Source organism: Sorex araneus, chromosome 1 (genome assembly GCF_027595985.1).
Source record: "Sorex araneus isolate mSorAra2 chromosome 1, mSorAra2.pri, whole genome shotgun sequence".
NCBI classification, from domain to species: domain Eukaryota; kingdom Metazoa; phylum Chordata; class Mammalia; order Eulipotyphla; family Soricidae; genus Sorex; species Sorex araneus.
The window spans coordinates 440,299,180-440,318,857 of NC_073302.1; the positions used below are offsets into that span (position 1 = coordinate 440,299,180).

The 19,678-nt window shown below is 46.7% G+C and overlaps 2 protein-coding genes and 1 gene segment (V, D, J or C); 2 read left to right on the forward strand and 1 right to left on the reverse strand.

The window, feature by feature from the left end:
* LOC101537989 (T cell receptor beta constant 2-like) overlaps positions 1–19,678 on the forward strand; it is a 150,192-nt gene that overhangs the window by 63,021 nt on the left and 67,493 nt on the right.
* LOC129400854 (anionic trypsin-like) lies at positions 1,046–4,461 on the reverse strand. The gene is made up of 5 exons (XM_055123948.1): positions 4,422–4,461; positions 3,248–3,401; positions 1,950–2,203; positions 1,448–1,584; positions 1,046–1,195 (listed from the first exon to the last, which is right to left on the reverse strand). The coding sequence occupies exons 1-5, from the start codon at positions 4,459–4,461 to the stop codon at positions 1,046–1,048; spliced, it is 735 nt and encodes a 244-aa protein (XP_054979923.1).
* Positions 12,448–15,888, forward strand: LOC101548309 (anionic trypsin-like). Its single transcript, XM_004608210.2, has 5 exons — positions 12,448–12,487; positions 13,488–13,647; positions 14,682–14,935; positions 15,302–15,438; positions 15,693–15,888. Exons 1-5 carry the CDS (start codon positions 12,448–12,450, stop codon positions 15,840–15,842), a joined length of 741 nt encoding a protein of 246 aa, XP_004608267.2. The 3' UTR covers positions 15,843–15,888.

Genomic DNA, 19,678 nt, shown 5'->3' on the forward strand with positions numbered 1-19,678 from the left:
TGGCCCTTGTTTCGACTGTCATTGAGTATTAGTCCCGTACAATGTATTTTTAAAAATTTTTTAAAAATTATTTATTTTTTAATTAGTGAGTCACAGTGACGGTACAGTTACAGATTTATACATTTTCGTGCTTATGTTTCCCTCATGCAAATTTCGAGAACCGATCCCTTCACCACTGCACTTTCTCCACAACCAATAAACCCAGCATCCCTCCCACACCCCCAATCCCATTTTCCCCCACCACACCCTGCCACTGTGGCAGGGTATTCCCTTTTGTTCTCTCTCTCTAATTAGGTGTTGTGGTTTGCAATAAAGGTGTTGAGTGGCCATTGTGTTCAGTCTCTAGTCTACATTCAGCAAACATCACTCTTCCCCCGCATGGCCTCCAACCACATTTTACTTGGTGTTCCCTTCTCTATCTGAGTTGCCCTCTCCCCAGAATGTGAGGCCAGCTTCCAAGCCATAGAGTCAACCTCCTGGTCCTACCATGTTTTTTACATCCCACACAAGAGTGCAAACATTCTATGTTTGTTCCTCTCCCCTGACTCATTGTACTCAGCATGATATTCTCCATGTCATCCATTTATAAGTAAATTTTATGTCTTCATTTTTCTAACAGCTGCATAGTATTCCACTCTGTATATGTAACATAGTGTCTTTGAGCAATTGGACACACCCAAACATACAGAACCTCGAAAAAGTTCCACATAGATTGAGAACAGAACAAGGGACTAGCATTGGTAGTACCTGATGTGAAGAATGTTCATAAAACATTTTCTTAAGAAAATGACTATCTTGTCCCACTTCCTTCAATCTCAATTCTCCTTTCCCTGCTGCTCAACTCAAAATCCATGCAACACATGGTGTTTGGGAGTTGTGTTTGGGAGCTGTGTCTGGCCACTAGTTTTCTGGTCACCTCTAGAACCTGTCTGACATCAGTTGGCACATGGACAAAGAAAGAGGTGAGTTCAAGCAAAGAGGCCCAGACATAGGTAGTGATGCAAAATCACTTTATTAGCTAAGTGATTGGAGGTGCTGGGGGACTTTAGTTGTCAGCCATGGTCTGCTCAATCCAGTCCACGAAGTTGCACACACGGGTGTAGACTCCAGGCTTGTTCTTCTGGGCACAGCCATAGCCCCAGGACACGACTCCCTGGAGCTCACCATTGCATACCACGGGGCCACCAGAGTCACCCTGGCAGGAAGAGGGACATGTTAATAAGGAAACAACCTCCAGGGAAATCTTCAACACCCTTTGTCTTAGTCCTGGGACTCATCCATCTCCAGGAGGCTTTTACATGTTTCATACAGAAAGATGATGTGCCACACAGAATAGCTTGTCCTCCCTTCAGGGGACATGCTCGGCATCCCCCTCTGCCACCCGAGACTGGGTCCACACCCTCTCCCAGTGAGTGGGCAGTAGACCAGAGCAGGGAAGGGGAAGTACCTGGCAGGAGTCCTTGCCTCCCTCCAGGAAGCCAGCGCAGACCATGTTGTCGGTGATCTGTCCAGGGTAGGAAGCCTCACACTGCTCCTGGCTCAGCAGGGGAGCATCCAGGCACTGCAGCAGTGCAGAGTTGTTGACTGGGGGCAGGAAGAGATGGGAGAGGAAGTGCATGAGGCTAGTACTGCAGGAACTAGCTCTGAGAGCACCAAAAGGACTTGGAAAGATGAGTCCAACAAGGAACAGTGGACCGGTGCTACACAATAAATAAGCACTGGTGACCCCTTGCAAGAGAAGATCATGCAAGAGCTGTGTGTCCTGACTTTGGGGTCAGTTCAGTGAGATTCTACACCACATGGGTCCCAGAGCACTGCCTTGCAGAGCTTGGGTTCATGACGTTATTAACAGGTTTTAAGCAACAGTGCCAAACACTCAGGTACGTTGGCTCTGTAGGACGTGGGCTCAGAGGGAAGCAGGAGAGTAAGGCTGAGAGGACCCCACTCACCTCCGTAGGGCAGGGTTCTGCCCCAGCCAGAGATGAGACACTGGGTGCCAGCGGGGGCACAGGAGCTGGGCAGGGAGACGGCAGCCACGCGGCTGCTGAGGACGGCAGGGGCAGAGAGCTTGATGAGCATGATGTCATTGTCCAGGGTCCAGCTGCTGAAGCGGGGGTGGCGGATGACCTTGACGGAGTTGATGAACTGCTCATTGCCCTCCTGGACCTTGATGTTGTGCTCGCCCAGACGCACCTGCATGCGGCTGTGTGGAGAGAGCACAGTGAGCTTGTCGTGGACCCTTCCCGCCTCTGCAGCTCCCTGTGCCCGGATTTGTGATGACACTCAAGTAGAAATGGGTGCTGGCAACATGAGTAACCCTAGAAGGTTGCTCCTGCACCTGGGAGGTGAAGGGGTATTATGGGAGGTGACCCCTCAATGGGCTTTTTCTTTCCCTGTTCCACCTTACTCCCCACAATGCACTGCCCAGAGGAGCTGCTGCAGGAGCCAGCCTGCTCCCTTGCCCTCTGCCAAGGTTAAGCGTGACCTTCGCTCTGCCCTGTCCTCCATAATTGGTCACTCTGCAGATACAGAGCCCGGGGATGAAGCCCAACCTAGCAATACCCCTTCTACATTCAGAAACACAGTTCTTACTCCTACCCAGTCTATTCCATGGAACCTCAGAGGATGTGGGGGAGATATATTAGATTTTTCACCCTCCACACTCTTGACTCTGAAGATGAGTGTCCGGTTCCTTGACCCAGTACAGGTGAGTGTGTGATACGGAATAGATGACTTTGTGACCTAGAACAGGTGGGTGTGTGGTGTTGGTTTGGGTTCTGTGAACCAGGGAATGATCCCAATTCTGCCTGCCTATGTGTATCGCCAAGTAGCATAGGGAGACAAACCCAGTTATCAACTGCTTAACCTTAAAAATCTATAATTGCGTTCACACAGAACGCAGCTGCCTAGGCCAGAACATTTGCCACATGCCCTCATTGTGTGGCTGTAAAAGATTCCTTGTGGGAGCATTGCCTGCTTACCCTATAAGCCTCACTTTGCACCCCTGTATTTTATTTATGATTTTCCCACCCACTGCTGGTTTATTGTCACTTGGCCTGTTGTGTTAATCCTCCTAATTTTCTCTCTTCTTCCCCCCCTCGCCCCATCCCCATCTAAAAAGTTGACTACAGTTCACAACTGCTCCCCCCTCATTGACCCCATCTGCTCTCACCCTCACCTCAACCTCCCCTGTAAGGACCAGCTCTCAGGGTCCCCTGGTGGCTTAGCAGTGGGGAGCATCACTTACGACTTGTAGCAGTGAGCAGCGGACACCACCCACTGGTCGTTGATGAGGGCACCACCGCAGAAGTGGTAGCCGGAGTTCAGGGACACCTGGTAGGGAACGGAGTTCTCCTGGCAGGTGTATCCCCCGACGATCTTGTCCTTAGAGGGGAAAGGAACTGAGTGGAGACAGAGGGGAGAAAGGATGAATAGGATGTGGGGGGGTGCTGAGGCCCTCCCTGTGGCTGGATCGTGCTCATTGGGATTGCTTCCTGGGCACAGAGAGGACAGATAGGTAAGCATCTCTCCTCCCCTGCCCAGCGTTTCTTTCTGTAATGAGTACACTTAAGTATGAGGCAGCTTACCAGCTTTCCAGGTACCCTATAGACTCTGGGTCTTACTGCCCCCAAAGTACCAGAACATATGAAGCACACTTAGCCATCAATGCAAAGTTTGATTACACTGGGAGAGTAGCATTCTCACCTCTTCATGCTATCTTCCTCCTCATCCCTGACTGTTATGTCTTCTCTTTTAGCCTCAGGTAGTTAAGATGTTTCTTGTAGTTTGAACCCAGGATATAAACAGATTCTTCTTTGGTAGAAGTTCTTTATAGTATTGTTCAACTCTCTATTGAAGTCAGGAGACAACCCCTGTTTTTAAGGGGTTGTTTTAAGGACATTGTTTAAAATGTTTTAAAGAACACTTTACATAATTCAGTTGGTACTTGAATGGTAAACCATAAATTTAACTGCACACTGGGGATCTGAGTTCAGCTTAAGGAATGTATGCATAGACAATTCTTCAAGTCTTTCTGTCTGAAGTTTTTAAAAAAAGACTATGAAATATGAGTTTTTCCATTTTCCTTAGTACATCACAAATGCAGAGTGGATATAGTCAATCCATCCACTGTAGATATTCAAAAACTGAGCCTACCTTTAAGAGAGTTTTCATTTCATAATGAAAAGTTTTCTCCCTACCTCTTTCCTGCCCTGTTAAGAATGATCAACCAAACACTCCAAATGGTTGGTTAGGATTTTTGGTGGGAAGAGGCAGAATTTAAGAGACTTAAAGAATCCCCAGAAGAGAAGGATAGAGAGACAACCTAGAGGTCAGGCAGGAGAAGCCGCCAGAACAGTGGAACAGGCATTCTGCCTCTGAAGGAGAAGCAGGTGAAGTCTGGGGCAGTGCTCGCAACTCACCGGCAGCTCCCACGAAGGCGAGAATCAGCAGAGGATTCATGGTGGCAGAGTGTCGGGGAGAGGATGTCTGGGAGCCTTTATATCTCCCCGGGATGAGGCGCTGCACCTCCCCCTGCCAGAGCCTCTCAACTGTCCCCTTCCCAAGGTCTTGCATCAGCTCTGCTGTATTTGGCGACTCTTGCGATGTGGGGGACCGGGACCCTGGGAAAAGGAGAACCTAGCCATTTCCCCAGACAGGGAGTGCCCACCAAGGTATTGTATTATGAAACAGACATCCCGTACCTAGGGCGAGACCCACAAAGATGACAGGCGTAGCATGTTCCAGTCTGCTGATCCCCCTTACGCAAGTGCCCCGTGAATGCCCCGCGTGATCCACCCTGGCCCCCTCGCAAAAGCCTTGCCCCTCAGCCTATATATTCTGTAAACTTTCCTTCAATAAACGAGACCTTGACAACAGTTCCTTGCTTGGTCTCCCTCTTCTTTCTCACCCTTGCTATTTCATGTAGCACCTCTTCAGACCCTGGAATAACTTGGTCCCGCGGGACGGGACAAGTGGCGCCCTCAGCAGGGACCTGAAGCATGGCCAACTACCGGACGGCACCAGCAAAGGTGAAGGCCCCCGAAGGATCAGTGCTGCCCGAGCGACCTTCGTAGGTGGGGGACATAAAAGGTATATCTATTCATATGCCGTCCCATTCAGCATGGGCCATTCATTATTTAAGGACCAGAGCTTTATTAAGGAGCTCAAAAATTCATTCAGGGAAAGAGGAGTACGGGTTAAGAAATAAGATCTGGTAAAATTTTTTAGTTATATTGATGCTCATTAATATAAAGACGAAACGGTCACTGGCAGAAAGGCTTGAATTCCCTTGTCTTTTGTGTGTGTGTGTGTGTGTGTGTGTGTGTGTGTGTGTGTGAGTGATTGTGCAGTCTTGGACGTCCTCGTCCTTGTACCGAGTCTGTGGCTCCACGACTTGGCATCCTTAAGATCCCTTTAAGGTTACGGAGTCCGATTGCACTGTCTGCGATTCCACGAGGAACATATGGTCTAGGGTGGTGCTGGTTTAGACACCGGCCACAAGTCACCTCTCAGGCTGATCCACTATGGCTAAGTTCCTCACCGGCCAGACATGCATCTGAGTGGTTTGTTATGAGTGTCCCTGTCCCCCCCCCTTTCTTGTTCATTTCCTTGGAGTTAGAGAAACAGCCTACCAGTGACCCTTTCCTTTCTGTGTTCTCATTTCTGTCGAGTTGGCAGAAACAGCCTCCCAGTGAAGACAGTCACTGGTGGAAGGTTGAATCCCTTTGTCCTGTGTTTTCATTTCTGTGTCCCCAAGTCTGATAAGAAGATACTAGTTCCCCGCCTCAGAACTAGTCTTGACCAAGAAAGAAAAATGCTAGCATCTGACCACCTTAGGTTTCAACAATTTTGAAGAGGTTTTGCTGGCTTATATCAACAAAAGCGCTTTCTTGACCCATTTTTGATAAGCAGGAGACTGGCTGGTCAGGCAGGGAAACAGGGAGCAATATTCCCAATCGGCCGACAGGGCTTAACTTTGCCTTGGGGACTGCTCCTTCCTATCTCAGTCTGTCAGTTTTCTCCCTGCCGTTTCTGAAGGGTCAGATCGAGAGATCAACTACAGACATGTGCACATGTATGTGTGGTGTTTTTAGTGAACTAATTTTTAGTGAATTTATTGTCTGTCTGTCTGTCTGTCTGTGGAACACTCTAGTGTTAGAGCTAGTTTGAAGTCAGTAATTCTTAAGACCTGGGCAAACAAAATCTAGAGAGATCAGAGTGATATGAAGCCCAGCAATTTAAAAGATCTAGGTATCTTTGGAACTTCTTAGATCAGGTTTAAACAAAGATTTCTAATTAGAATGTGGCGCCTACAACGAAATTGAAAGTTTTAATCTAAATTTCTTATTGGAAGAACATTAATAGTTATTAACAGTTGAAATTCTTTTGAATTCCAGTATCTGTACTATCTAGAAAAAGCTACAGAACTAGAGCCAGAAAACTAAAAAGTGAAAGAAGAATTCAGAAAGTGCAAGGCTTTATCTTACAAGCCTCAGCCAATTTTAATGAGGAATTTAGCTGTTTTTTAAGCAACAAAAGTACAGAAACCCTCAAAATAAACAAAGGTTTCTTATGTTTCCATAAACTGACAGTCCAAAATTTTTTTCTATGCTATTATCTAGGTTTGGTTAAAATATGTATATGTATGTATATGTGTATGTATGTGTGTATGTATATATATATGTATGTGTATGTATGTGTATGTATGTATATATATATATATATACACCCAAAGGGCTCTTTCTGTGTTTGAAAGCATGTTTGTATTGTAGAATTGTTAAAGTTAGAAAGCTCATGATTTGAACTAAAGTACAAAAACTATCAAAATTAAGTCAAAGAAGGTTTTACCGTGTTTCACAAAAATTGATGGTCCAAAGGTCTTATGCTATTATACCAATGTATATATTTGTATCTGCACTGCATTAGAATTATTTGACCTAGAGAATCTTGTGAGTTGAAATAATTGTGATCTATGAAAACAAGTTCAAAGTGTATTTCTTCAGTTTAAAATATTATTTTCTAGAGTTGCAAAATTGGTTGAAAAACTTATTGTACCTGTGTTTTATTTGATCTCCAAGACCCTGATAACTAAAATTTTTAAAACTACTTAGCTTAGGGTTGTAAGGGGTTAATCTCAGATGTCAGCTTGGGAGTTTTTAAAGATTTTTCCTGGATCCACCCATTCCCCTGCACTCCAGGCTGACAAAATCTCTTGGAAATCTGATGAACCCGTCTGGATTGATCAGTGGTCCATGCCCCTAGAAAAGGTCAAGGCAGCCTGTGAGCTGGTGCAGGAGCAATTATGCTTAGGCCACCTTGAACCCTCTACTTCCCCTTGGAATACCCCCATATTCGTAATCAAAAAAAAAAAACGGGACTTGGAGGTTGTTGTAAGACCTTAGGAGTGTAAATTAGACCATGCAACCTATGGGTGCGCTACAAACTGGACTCCCAACTCCGGTTGCTATCCCCTCAGGATTTCAAAAAATAATCATAGACATAAAAAATTGCTTTTTCTCCATTCCCCTACACCCCAAGGATTTCAAACCCTTCGCCTTTTCGGTCCCAATTACTAACCATATAGGACCCAACCCTCGCTTTCAGTGGAAGGTCCTCCCGCAAGGCATGGCTAATAGCCCTACTCTTTGCCAGCGCTATGTAGCCCAAACTATTGATCCCTTTAGGGTGCTTTTTCCCTCTGCATATATTATTCATGACATGGATGATTTACTGATTGCCGCAGCTTCCACTGCAGAAGTGCAGCAGGTTGTGCAAGAAATAGTTTTAGCCCTTCAAAACCGCGGCATTACTATCACCCCGGACAAAATCCAGACTCAGTATATGTTCCTCTTTTTGGGTTTCCAGCTTGACCCCTCCGTCATACACCCAAAGAAAATTCAGATCAGACGGTCTTCTCTCACCTCCCTAAATGATTTTCAAAAATTATTAGGGGATATAAATTGGCTTTGAGCTTACTTAAAATTACCTACTGGGGAACTTAAACCTTTATTTAACATACTCTGCGGCGACCCAGATCCTACTTCACCTCGGTCCCTCTCTGTAGAGGCTGAGGAAGGCCTGAAACTGGTTGAAACCGCCATTGCACAACAGAGTTGTGGCTATTTTCACCCTTCCAAAGTCCTATACCTCATTATTTTCACATCCCCTTACTCGACTTCTGGCCTGCTGTGGCAGGAAAAACAACCCCTTATGTGGATTCATATGCCTGCGTCCTTTTCCAAGGTTCTGCCTCCTTATCCTCTGCTAGTGGGACAATTGATCTTCTCTGGACTAAAAACTGCCGTCAGATATTTTGGGCGTGACCCTGACGTGATTATCACCCCTTATTCTAAAGAACAAATTGGATGGCTACAGAGCCGTCATGACGACTGGGCAGTATTGTTGTCTAGCTATCAGAGACAGTTTGACAGACACCTGCCCAGGGACAAGCTTTTACAATTTCTTAAGACTACCCCCTTTATTATATCCAAAAACACCGTCTCGAGACCCATCCCTGGGGCCCTAACCTTGTTTATTGATGGCTCACAAAATGGGATAGCTGCTTACTTCGTCCATGGTAGGGCATATATCCCATCAAAACTCACTTTTCCTCTGCTCAGTTAGTGGGATTGTTTGCAGCTCTTAAAGTTTTTCAAATGTTTCCTTTACAAGCATTTAATCTGTTCTCAGACAGCCAGTATGTTGTTAGATCATTAACTGTTTTGGAAACGGTTCCTTCCATTCAACCATCCTCTGCTACTTTCCAGTTGTTTTTTGACATTCAGAAATGCATCCCTTGTCGGTCCCACCCTTTCTTTGTTGGGCACATTCGTGCACACTCTGATTTACCTGGACCTTTGTCACAGGGCAATGATTTGGCAGATAAAGCCACGCGCCTTGTTGCTCTAGCACTAACTCCTGATCCACTCAAGGACGCGCAGGAGGCCCATGCCCTTCATCATTTAAATTCCTCCACATTACGCCAGATGTTTGGCATTCCTAGGGAGCAAGCCCGGCTTATAGTTAAAGGCTGCAAGACCTGCCTACCTTTCATGCCCGAACTTCACTATGGCGTCAATCCCAGGGGGCTTACCCTGGTGAACTCTGGCAGATGGATGTTACTCATATCCCCACCTTTGGCAAGCTTAAATATGTTCATGTTACTATTGATACCTTTAGCGGATTCCTTTCCCCTTAAGCACTAGCAGGAGAAGCTACAAAACATGTGATCACCCACATGCTGTCTACTTTTGCAATAATGGGGCAGCCCAAGATTATTAAGACTGATAATGGTCCTGGTTATACAAGCCAAAAATTCAAAGACTTTTGTGCTCGGTTGAGAATTAAACATGTCACTGGCATTCCATACAATCCCCAGGGTCAAGGCATTGTTGAACATGCCCACCAGACACTCAAAAACACTCTCCTAAAGCTGCAGGCTCAGGAGACATTGTACACCTTCAAGGGCAATTCTCGCCTCTTGCTTTCTCATGCCCTGTTCGTCCTGAATTTCCTTACACTGGATGATGCCGGTCGCCGGTCGCTTGGCAGCCGATGGCCTGTGGCACCCCTCCTCTAAGGATAATTATGCCCAAATACTCTGGAAAGACCCTGCCACCGTTCGTGGCATGGCCCTGACCCTGCCCTCAATTGGGGAAAAGGACATGTCTGTGTATATGACAACAAAAATCAGGGCGCTAGATGGCTCCCTGGGAGATTGGTAAAATTATATAACAAACCTCAGGAGTCAAGTGACTCCTTGCAAGACTAGTTAAATTATATTATTGAACCAGGGGAAACCACCCCTGAGATAGACTTTTCTGCTCTCTTACAGGAGACATCATGGACCTGCCTCGAATGCTGTTTTTATGGACTTGACTATTTTTTGCCTGGGCGTCGCCAGCTTCCGCCTCAGTCTAAGCAGGCGATACTGTCTGCGCCTCCTCTTCCACTGGCACTCAACCCCACTGGCCCGAGCTTAGAGTGGACCTGTGTCAGCTGGCCCTAGGAGCCAGCTTTGACTGGGGCACCCATGAATATTTCTGGCCCGTGGATAGGGCCCCTAACATTTGGGATAATTACAACCACTTACCTGGCTGTTTTAACTATGCTAGGCGAGCAGAACTTACTCACACTGACTTTTATGTGTGTCCAGGCCCCCATCAAGACCGCTCACTCTCACATAAATGCAGCCAAGCCTCTGACTATTTTTGTGCCTCTTGGGGTTGCGAAACCACCGGCACTATGTACTGGAACCCCTCCTCCTCCCGGGACTTCATCACTGTAAAACGCTCCCCAGGCTATAGCCCCTCCCAGGGCAAGCCAAATGCGATTTCAGGCGGATTCCCCGGAACCCCATGTGACCACTGGAGCCCCGCCCGTGGCTGGTGTCACCCCATTGTCATTTCTTTCACAGCCAGTGGCAGACAACATGATTGGCTTAGTTCTCGAGACCTGCAATGGGGACTGCGCCTCTACATGTCCTATAGGGACTGTGGTCTGCTTTTTAGTATCCGTCTTCTTAAAGAGCTTCCCAGCCTACATAAAGCAGATATCGGGCCTAACCCAGCCCTTCACACCCCTTCCAGAGAACACCCACACCCCTCTCCCCCTCCGGTGTACGCCCTACCAACAGTAGCCGAGCCTACATACTTTCGCCCCACACTTCCTGAAGGGAGCCCTTCCTCCTCTGAGCTGAGTCTGGAAATGGTGAATGCATCTGTCGAGGCCCTTCTTGCTACCCATTCAGCCCGATACGACCAATGCTGGGTTTGCTTTTCCCCAAACCCCCCCCTTTATGAGGGTGTTGCAATCTTTGCTCAGGTCTTATACACCAACGACCCCGCAACCTTGAGATGGGCCCCAGATGAGGACCACGGCCTTACCTTAGGTCAGGTCCACGGTGCAGGTCTTTGTCTTCTAGGACCCGGAATGCTCCCTCCTTTTGAATTGCAGGACATTTGTAATGTCTCCCAGCACGTGGACGCCTCTTTCACCTATGTCTCGGCCCTGCCTGAGTCTTACTTTGCCTGCTCTGCTGGCCTTACCACTCATGTCGAGACCAGTGCCTTCTTGGGCACCAGAGACTACTGTGTCCTGGTCCACCTGTTTCCCAGGCTCTCCATTCATGAACCTGAGGATTTTCTCAATTTTGGGGGAAAAAGGGGCAGTCTTACCCCACCACAAAAGAGAACAACTCACAGCAATAACCCTAGCTGTTGTCTTAGGACTAGGCGCTACAGGCGCTGGCACTGGCATTGCCTCCCTAGCTGCTTCCAAACAGCAGTACAATCAACTCAGCCAGGTTGTAGACAGAGACATTCAGGAACTGCAGAAAGGGCTGCAAGATTTAAAGGACTCTTTAACTTCCCTCTCTGAAGTAGTCTTACAAAACCGCAGAGGTTTGGATTTGGTTTTTTTACAAGAGGGCGGACTCTGTGTGGCCCTTAAAGAGGAATGCTGTTTTGATGCAGACAAGACAGGTCTAGTACAGGATAGCATTGAAAAAGTCAAAAGGAGCCTGGAAGGAAGAAAAAGGGCTAGAGATAAACAGGAGTCATGGCATCAAAATTGGTTTTCCACTTCACCCTGGCTGTCCACGTTACTGCCTAGTCTTTTGGGACCCCTCGTGGGTCTCCTACTACTACTATCCTTTGGCCCTTGGGCCTTTAGTCGCTTAACCTCTTTTATTAAGTCGCAGATCGACTCGGCTACCAGAAGAACGGTTGCTGTTCATTATTATCGCCTTGGACCAATTCTGCCTCCTGAAGAGGGAGTTCCTGACCAAGTCCCAGAGACGGACCGGCTCAACTTCTCCCCCTTAGCTGAGAGATTAAGGTCCCCTTGGTAGAATAGGCTCTGGGCTCATTTCCCAGGGACACGGCACCCTGACACCCCCTCTCCCACTCCGGGTCAGCTGTGAGGTTAGCCTATGACGGGAAATAGTGTAACCAGACCCGAGTAGGAGGAGCAAGGGGTCTCCATGATGGGAGTAGTGTGAGGCCTTACCTCTTGAGTCCCCATCACATTTTGACTAAGCGCTTACCCTGTGCAACCTCCCCTTAGCTTCACCTCGGGGGCGGCTGGCAGAAAAAATAACCAAGCGCCACATATAAGAGCACAGTGATGGCAAGAGTAAGAATCCCCTCACATAGCCTAAGACAGAGCCCCTGACACTAACTATTGTGGACATTGGGGAATATAAATCACTGATAAGGGCACTGCTTATTACTATTTCCTATCTGAGGGATACCTTGCTCTCTGCGCTCAGGAGGTGAGTTCCCATGACATTTAAAGGTCATGTCCCAAGAGTCACCAAATGCAGCAGAGCTGATGCAAGACCTTGGGAAGGGGACACCTGAGGGGTACTGGCAGGGGGCGGTGCAGCGCTCAATCCCGGGGAGGTATAAAGGCTCCCGGCCACCCTCTCCCCGACATTCTGCCACCATGAATCCTCTGCTGATTCTCGCCTTCGTGGGAGCTGCCGGTGAGTTGCGAGCACTGCCCCAGACTTCACCTGCTTCTCCTTCAGAGGCAGAATGCCTGTTGCACCGTTCTGGCTGCTTCTCCTGACTGACCTCTAGGTTGTCTCTCTATCCTTCTCTTCTTGGGGTTTCTTTAAGTCTCTTAAATTCTGACTGTTCCCACCAAATATCCTAACCAACCATTTGGAGTGTTTGGTTGATTATTCTCAACAGGGCAGGGAAGAGGTAGGGAGAAAACTTTTCATTATGAAATGAAAACTCTCTTAAAGGTAGGCTCAGTTTTTGAATATCTACAGCGGATTGGTTGACTATATCCACTCTGCATTTGTGATGTACTGGGGAAAATGAAAAACTCATATTTCATAGTCTTTTTTTAAAAAAACTTTAGACAGAAAGACTTGTAGAATTGTCTATGCATACATTCCTTAAGCTGAATTCAGATTTCCAGTGTGCAGTTAAATTTATGGTTTACCATTCTGGTACCACCTGAATTATGTAAAATGTCCTTAAAAACAACCCCTTTAAAACAGCGGTTTTCTTCTGACTTCAAAAGAGAGTTGAACAATACCTTAACGACCTTCTACCAATAAAGAATCTGGTTATATCCTGGGTTCAAACTAGAAGAAACATCTTAACTACCTGAGGCTAAAAGAGGAGATGTAACAGTCAGGGATGAGGAGGAAGATAACATGAAGGGGTGACAACGCTTCTCTCCCACAGTGATCAAACTGTGCATTGATGGCTAAGTGTGCTTCCTATGTTCTGGTACTTTGGGGGCAATCAGACCCAGAGTCTATAGGGTACCCAGAAATCTGGCAAGCTGCCTCATACCTAAGTGGACTCATTGCAGAAAGAGCCACTGGTCAGGGGAGGGGAGATGCTTACCTATCTGTCCTCTCTGTGCCCAGGAAGCAATCCCAATGAGCACGATCCAGCCACAGGGAGGGCCTCAGCATGCCCCCACATCCTACTCATTCCTTCTCCCCTCCTGTCTCCACTCAGTCGCTTTCCCCTCTAATGACGATGACAAGATCGTCGGGGGATACACCTGCCAGGAGAACTCCGTTCCCTACCAGGTGTCACTGAACGCTGGCTACCACTTCTGCGGTGGTTCCCTCATCAACGACCAGTGGGTGGTGTCCGCTGCTCACTGCTACAAGTCGTAAGTGATGCTTCCCACTGCTAAGCCACCACGGGCCGCTGAGAGCTGGTCCTTACAGGGGAGGCTGAGGTGAGGGTGAAAACAGATGGGGTCATGATGGGGGAGCAGTCTTGAACTGTAGGCACGTTTCTAGATGGGGGCGAGGGGGAAGAAGAGAGAAAATTACACTGATTAACACAACAGGCCAAGTGACAATAAATGAGCAGTGGGTGGGAAAATCACAAATAAAATACAGGGGTGCTAAGTGGAGGCTTATAGGGAAAGCAGGCAGAGCTCCCACAAAAACCTTTAACAGCCACATAATGAAGTCATGTGGGAAATATTCTGGACCAGGTAGCTGTGTTCTGTGCTTATGTAGTGATGGATTTTTCAGGTAGAGTTGATAGCTGTGGGTTTATCTCCCTCTGTTCCTTGGCATGCACTGGGACAGACAGAACTGGGATCATTCCCTGATCCAAAGCAATTAAACCAAGACCATACATGAACCTGTTCAAGGTCACACAGTCATATGTTCCCTATCACACACTCACCTGTACTGGGACAAAGAACCGCACACTCATCTGCAGAGTCAAGAATGTGGAGGGTGAAAAATCTAATATATCTCCCCCACATCCTCTGAGGTTCCATGGAATAGACTGGGTAGGAGTAAGAACTGTGTTTCTGAAGGTAGAAGGGGTATTGCTAGGTTGGGCTCCATCCCCGGGCTCTGTATCTGCAGAGTGACCAATTATGGAGGACAGGGCAGAGCGAAGGTCACGCTTAACCTTGGCAGAGGGCAAGGGAGCAGGCTGGCTCCTGCAGCAGCTCCTCTGGGCAGTGGAGTGTGGGGAGTAAGGTGGAACAGGGAAAGGAAAAGACCGCTGAGGGGTCACTTCCCATACTACCCCTTCACCTCCCAGGTGCAGGAGCAAGCTCCTAGGGTTACTCATGTTGCCAGCACCTGTTTCTACTTGAGTGTCATCACACAGCTGGGCACAGGGAGAAGCAGAGGCAGGAAGGGGCCGCGACCCTCTCACTCTCCCCCCTCCGTGCAGCCGCATCCAGGTGCGTCTGGGTGAGCACAACATCAAGGTCCAGGAGGGCAACGAGCAGTTCATCAACGCCGTCAAGGTCATCCGTCACCCCCGCTTCAGCAGCTGGACCCTGGACAATGACATCATGCTCATCAAGCTCTCTGCCCCTGCTGTCCTCAGCAGCCGCGTGGCTGCCGTCTCCCTGCCCAGCTCCTGCGCCCCCGCTGGCACCCAGTGTCTCATCTCTGGCTGGGGCAACACCCTGAGCAACGGAGGTGAGTGGGGTCCTCTCAGCCTTACTCTCTTGCTTCCCTCTGAGCCCACGTCCTACAGAGCCAACGTACCTGAGTGTTTGACACTGTTGCTTAAAACCTGAAAATAATGCCATGAACCCACGCTCTGCAAGGCAGTGCCCTGGGACCCATGTGGTGTAGAATCTCACTTAACTGACCCCAAAGTCAAGACACACAGCTTTTGCGTGATCTTCTCTTGCAAGGGTTCACCAGTGTTCATTTATTGTGTAGCACGGGTCCACTGTTCCTTGTCGGGGCTCACCTTTGCAAGTCCTTTTGGTGCTCTCAGAGCTAGTTCCTGCAGTACTAGCCTCATGCACTTCCTCACCCATCTCTTCCTGCCCCCAGTCAACAACCCTGCACTGCTGCAGTGCCTGGATGCTCCCCTGCTGAGCCAGGAGCAGTGTGAGGCTTCCTACCCTGGACAGATCACCGACAACATGGTCTGCGCTGGCTTCCTGGAGGGAGGCAAGGACTCCTGCCAGGTACTTCCCCTTCCCTGCTCAGGTCTATTGCCCACTCACTGGGAGAGGGTGTGGACCGAGTCTTGGGTGGCAGAGGGGTATGCCGAGCATGTCCCCTGATGGGAGGACAAGCTATTCTGTGTGGCACATCATCTTTCTGTATGAAACAAGTAAAAGCCTCCTGGAGATGGAGGAGTCCCAGGACTAAGCCAAAGGGCGTTGAAGATTCTCCCTGCCAGGGTGTCTCTTTATTAACATGTCCCTCTTCCTGCCAGGGTGACTCTGGTGGCCCCGTGGTGTGCAATGGTGAGCTCCAGGGAGTCGTGTCCTGGGGCTATGGCTGTGCCCAGAAGAACAAGCCCGGAGTCTACACCCGTGTGTGCAACTACGTGGACTGGATTGAGCAGACCATGGCTGACAACTAAAGTCCCCCAGCACCTCCAGTCACTTAGCTAATAAAGTGATTTTGCCTCACTACATATGTCTGTGTCTCTTTGCTTGAACTCACCTCTTTCTTTGTCCATGTGCCAACTGATGTCAGGCAGGCTCTATAGGTAACCCTAAAACTAGTGCCCAAACACAGCTCCCAAACACAACTCCCAAACACCATGTGTTGTATGGATTTTGAGTTGAGCAGCAGGGAAAGAGAAAATCGAGATTGAATGAAGCGGGGAAAAATAGTCACTTTCTTAAGAAAATATTTTATGTACATCTTCGCATCAGCTACTACCAATGCTAGTCCCTTGTTCTGTTCTCAATCCATGTGGAACCTTCTCGAGGTTCTGCATGTCTGAGTGTGTCCAACTGTTCAAAGAAACTATGTTACATATACACAGTAGAATACTATGCAGCTGTTAGGCAAAATGAAGACATAAAATTTACTTATAAATGGATGGACATGGAGAGTTTCATGTTGAGTAAAATGAGTCAGAAGAAGAGGAACAGATATATAATGTTTGCACTCTTGTGTGAGATGTAAAAAAACACAGTACGAGACTAATACTCAATGACAGTTAAAAAAAGAGCCAGTAAAATTTGTTTACAGTTGGAAGCCCAGCTCAAGTGCTAGGAGAAGGCATTTGGTATAGAGAAGGTACCATTATGACAATGATATTGGAAATGCTCACTCTAGATAAGACCCTTATGCTGAAAGTAGGTAAAAGGCCATATATGATAACCTCTAGTACCTGTATTCCACACTATATTGTCAAAATAAGAGGGAGGGGGCGGAAAGTGTGTTGTCGGAGGGAAACTGGGGATATTGGAAGGGGGATATGAACTCTCATGGAAGGGTGAGTGTCAGAACATTGTATGACTGAAACCCTATCATGAATAGTTGTGTAACTATGTATCTCATGATAATTCAACTTTCAAAAAGGAAAAGAGATGGCCCCCTGCCCGGGTATTTTGGCTCTGAAGCCGACAGACCTGCCTCTTGCCTCTCAGTCACCTTGCCATCTGCCCTGATCCCCTCCTCCTCTTGCTCAGATTGTTAGGGGCGTGTCCTCAGGTAAGGGGGCGTGTCCTCGAAAGGGGGCGTTGCCTCCTTCCAGAGTGGCTGCAGTTATTTCTCCCAACCCATGCAATGTGCTTTTGACATAATAAATACAATCTATTCCTCTGAAGAATACCCTGGTCATCTTTGTCACTGTATGTTAATAGTCAACTAGCCTATCCTATCCTAATTTCACAAAAACTATCAGTGAACACATCAAGCTGCACATAAGGTCCTTTGTAAAAGATCATAGCCCAAGTCTTCAATTTTGGCTCCTCTCAAGCTTAGGAGAGCGCCTGACAGTAAAGCACATAACACCATGAAGAAACAGCGAAAATCCCCACCGCCAGGAGAGATGGAAGGGAGGATCTCAGTAACCTCAGCAGTGACTTCCCAGAAATACAACCTCCTCTCAGGTAACGAATTCAGAGAGGAAATCGTGAGGATGGTTGACGAACTCAAAGCAACTATGTAACGAACATTCAATAAATTAAGGGAGGATATGGATACAACATTGGAACGGTCCACCAAGACAATCCAGGAAGAAATGAGAGCAGAAATTTCAAAGCTACAAACAGAAGTGAAACGATTAAAAGAATTAGTAGATGAAATACAAAACTCGACAGGAGCCCTCAATAGTAGAATGACTACAGCCGAAGACAGAATCAGTGAGCTTGAAAACGAGCTGCAGAAAACATATAGGCAACAACAAATAATGGCAAAAGACCTCAAGATGGCTCTAAAATGAATTAGAGACTTAGGGGATGACCTCAAGAGAAACAACATACGAATCATTGGAGTACCAGAAGCACAGGGAACCAATCCCAACTAAAAAAACACAATTATAGACATCATTGCTAAGAAATTTCCATCATTGCTCTAGAAATTTTTTTAGAGAATGCAGGCATCCAGATCCAAAAAGTCCAAGGGGTGCCAGCTAAAAGGGACCCAAATAAAAATTCCCCAAGGCATATCATAGTCAGAATGATGGATGCCGTGGATAGAGACACAATACTGCAAGCAGAAAGATCAAAGAAGGAAATCATACACAAAGGAGCACCCCTTAGTTTCACAGCAGACCTATCAGAAGAAACCTTCCAAGCCCGAAGACAATGGTGGGATATAGTGAAAAAACTTAATGAAATGAATGCCTCACCAAGAATACTCTACCCGGCTAAACTCTCAGTTAAACTTGAAGGAACCATACACTATTTCACGGAGAAGCAAAAGCTCAGAAACTTCATAGACTCAAGACCAAACTTAAAAGAAGGACTCAAAGGGCTACTATTAGACAAGGAAAAACCCTACAAGAACAACAAACCCTACAAAAAATGGCACAAAATCCTATGACAATAATTTCTCTTAATGTTAACGGTCTAAATGCACCGATAAAGAGGCACAGAGTGGCAAAATGCATTCAGAAACTAAACAAAACTTTCTCTACCTACAAGAAACACATCTGAATAGTTAGAACAAACACAGACTCAAAATCAAAGGATGGTAAACAATCCTACAAGCAAACAACTCCTCAAAAAAGTAGGGGTGGCCATACTAGTATCTGACAACATAGATTTCAGACTGAAAAAGATCAGAAGGGACAGCGAAGGTCATTTTCTATCCATCAAGGGATATGTAAAACAGGAAGAAATCACACTCTTAAACATATACGCACCTAGTGAACGACCAGCTAAATACTTAAAAGAACTCCTAACAGAATTGAAGGAGGATATAACTAGCACCACGATAGTAGTTGGAGATTTCAACACTGCCTTTTCACCTCTGGTTAGATCGACAAGAACAACACTCAGCAAGGAATCAATGGCTCTGAAGGAAGAAATGGAGGAGACGGGGCTAATAGACCTATACAGGGCTATACATCCCCAAAAGAAAGAATACACATTCTTTTCCAGCGCACATGGAATATTTTCCAAAATAGACCACGTTTTGGGTCACAAATTATACCTTAATAGAATCGGGAAGATAGAAATTGTAGCAACTCTCTTTTCAGACCATGATGCACTGAAGATGGAAGTTAATCACACACAGACGCGGGGAACCAAATCAAACACTTGGAAATTAAACAACTCACTATTGCACAATGAGTGGGTCACGAAGGAAATCAAGGAAGAAATAAAAAAATACCTCGAAACAAATGAGAATGAAGACACAAGTTACCAGAACCTATGGGACTCAGCTAAAGCTGTGTTCAGGGGAAAATTTATAACTCTGCATGCTTTCCTCAGGAAGGGAGAAAGAGCCTATATAGATAGCTTAACTTCACAGCTCAAGATCTTAGAAGAGGACCAGCAAAAGGAAACCAAACCAGATCGAAGGAAAGAAATAACAAAACTTAGAGCCGAAATTAATGATATGGAAACCTGAAAAACAATCCGAAAGATCAATGAAACAAAGATCTGGTTCTTTGAGCAAATGAATAAGATTGATAAACTGCTAGCAAGACTCACAAAGAAAGAGAGAGAGAAAACCCTAATAAACCGAATCAGAAATGAAAAAGGGGGACATCACAACAGAAACCAAGGAGATTCAAAAGATCATCAGAGACTACTTTGAAGTCTCTATGCCACAAAACAAGAGAACCTAAAAGAAGTGGATGAATTCCTTGATTCCTACAATCTCCCAAGACTGAACCAAGAAGACTTGAAATACCGGAATAGGCCCATAAAAATCAAGGAAATCAAAACTGTAATCAAATATCTTTCCAAAAACAAAAGCGCAGGTCCAGATGGATTCACTGGAGAATTCTTC

What these genes read in the sequence shown, in the direction of transcription:
- LOC101548309 (XM_004608210.2), top strand. Translation starts at nt 12,448, where the DNA reads ATGAATCCTCTGCTGATTCTCGCCTTCGTGGGAGCTGCCG. An exon ending in GCTGCTCACTGCTACAAGTC is followed by an intron (nt 13,648 to 14,681) that starts GTAAGTGATGCT and finishes CCCTCCGTGCAG; the next exon opens with CCGCATCCAGGTGCGTCTGG. An exon ending in CAACACCCTGAGCAACGGAG is followed by an intron (nt 14,936 to 15,301) that starts GTGAGTGGGGTC and finishes TCCTGCCCCCAG; the next exon opens with TCAACAACCCTGCACTGCTG.
- LOC129400854 (XM_055123948.1), bottom strand. Translation starts at nt 4,461, where the DNA reads ATGAATCCTCTGCTGATTCTCGCCTTCGTGGGAGCTGCCG. An exon ending in CGCCTTCGTGGGAGCTGCCG is followed by an intron (nt 3,402 to 4,421) that starts GTGAGTTGCGAG and finishes GTCTCCACTCAG; the next exon opens with TTCCTTTCCCCTCTAAGGAC. An exon ending in GCTGCTCACTGCTACAAGTC is followed by an intron (nt 2,204 to 3,247) that starts GTAAGTGATGCT and finishes CTCTCCACACAG; the next exon opens with CCGCATGCAGGTGCGTCTGG.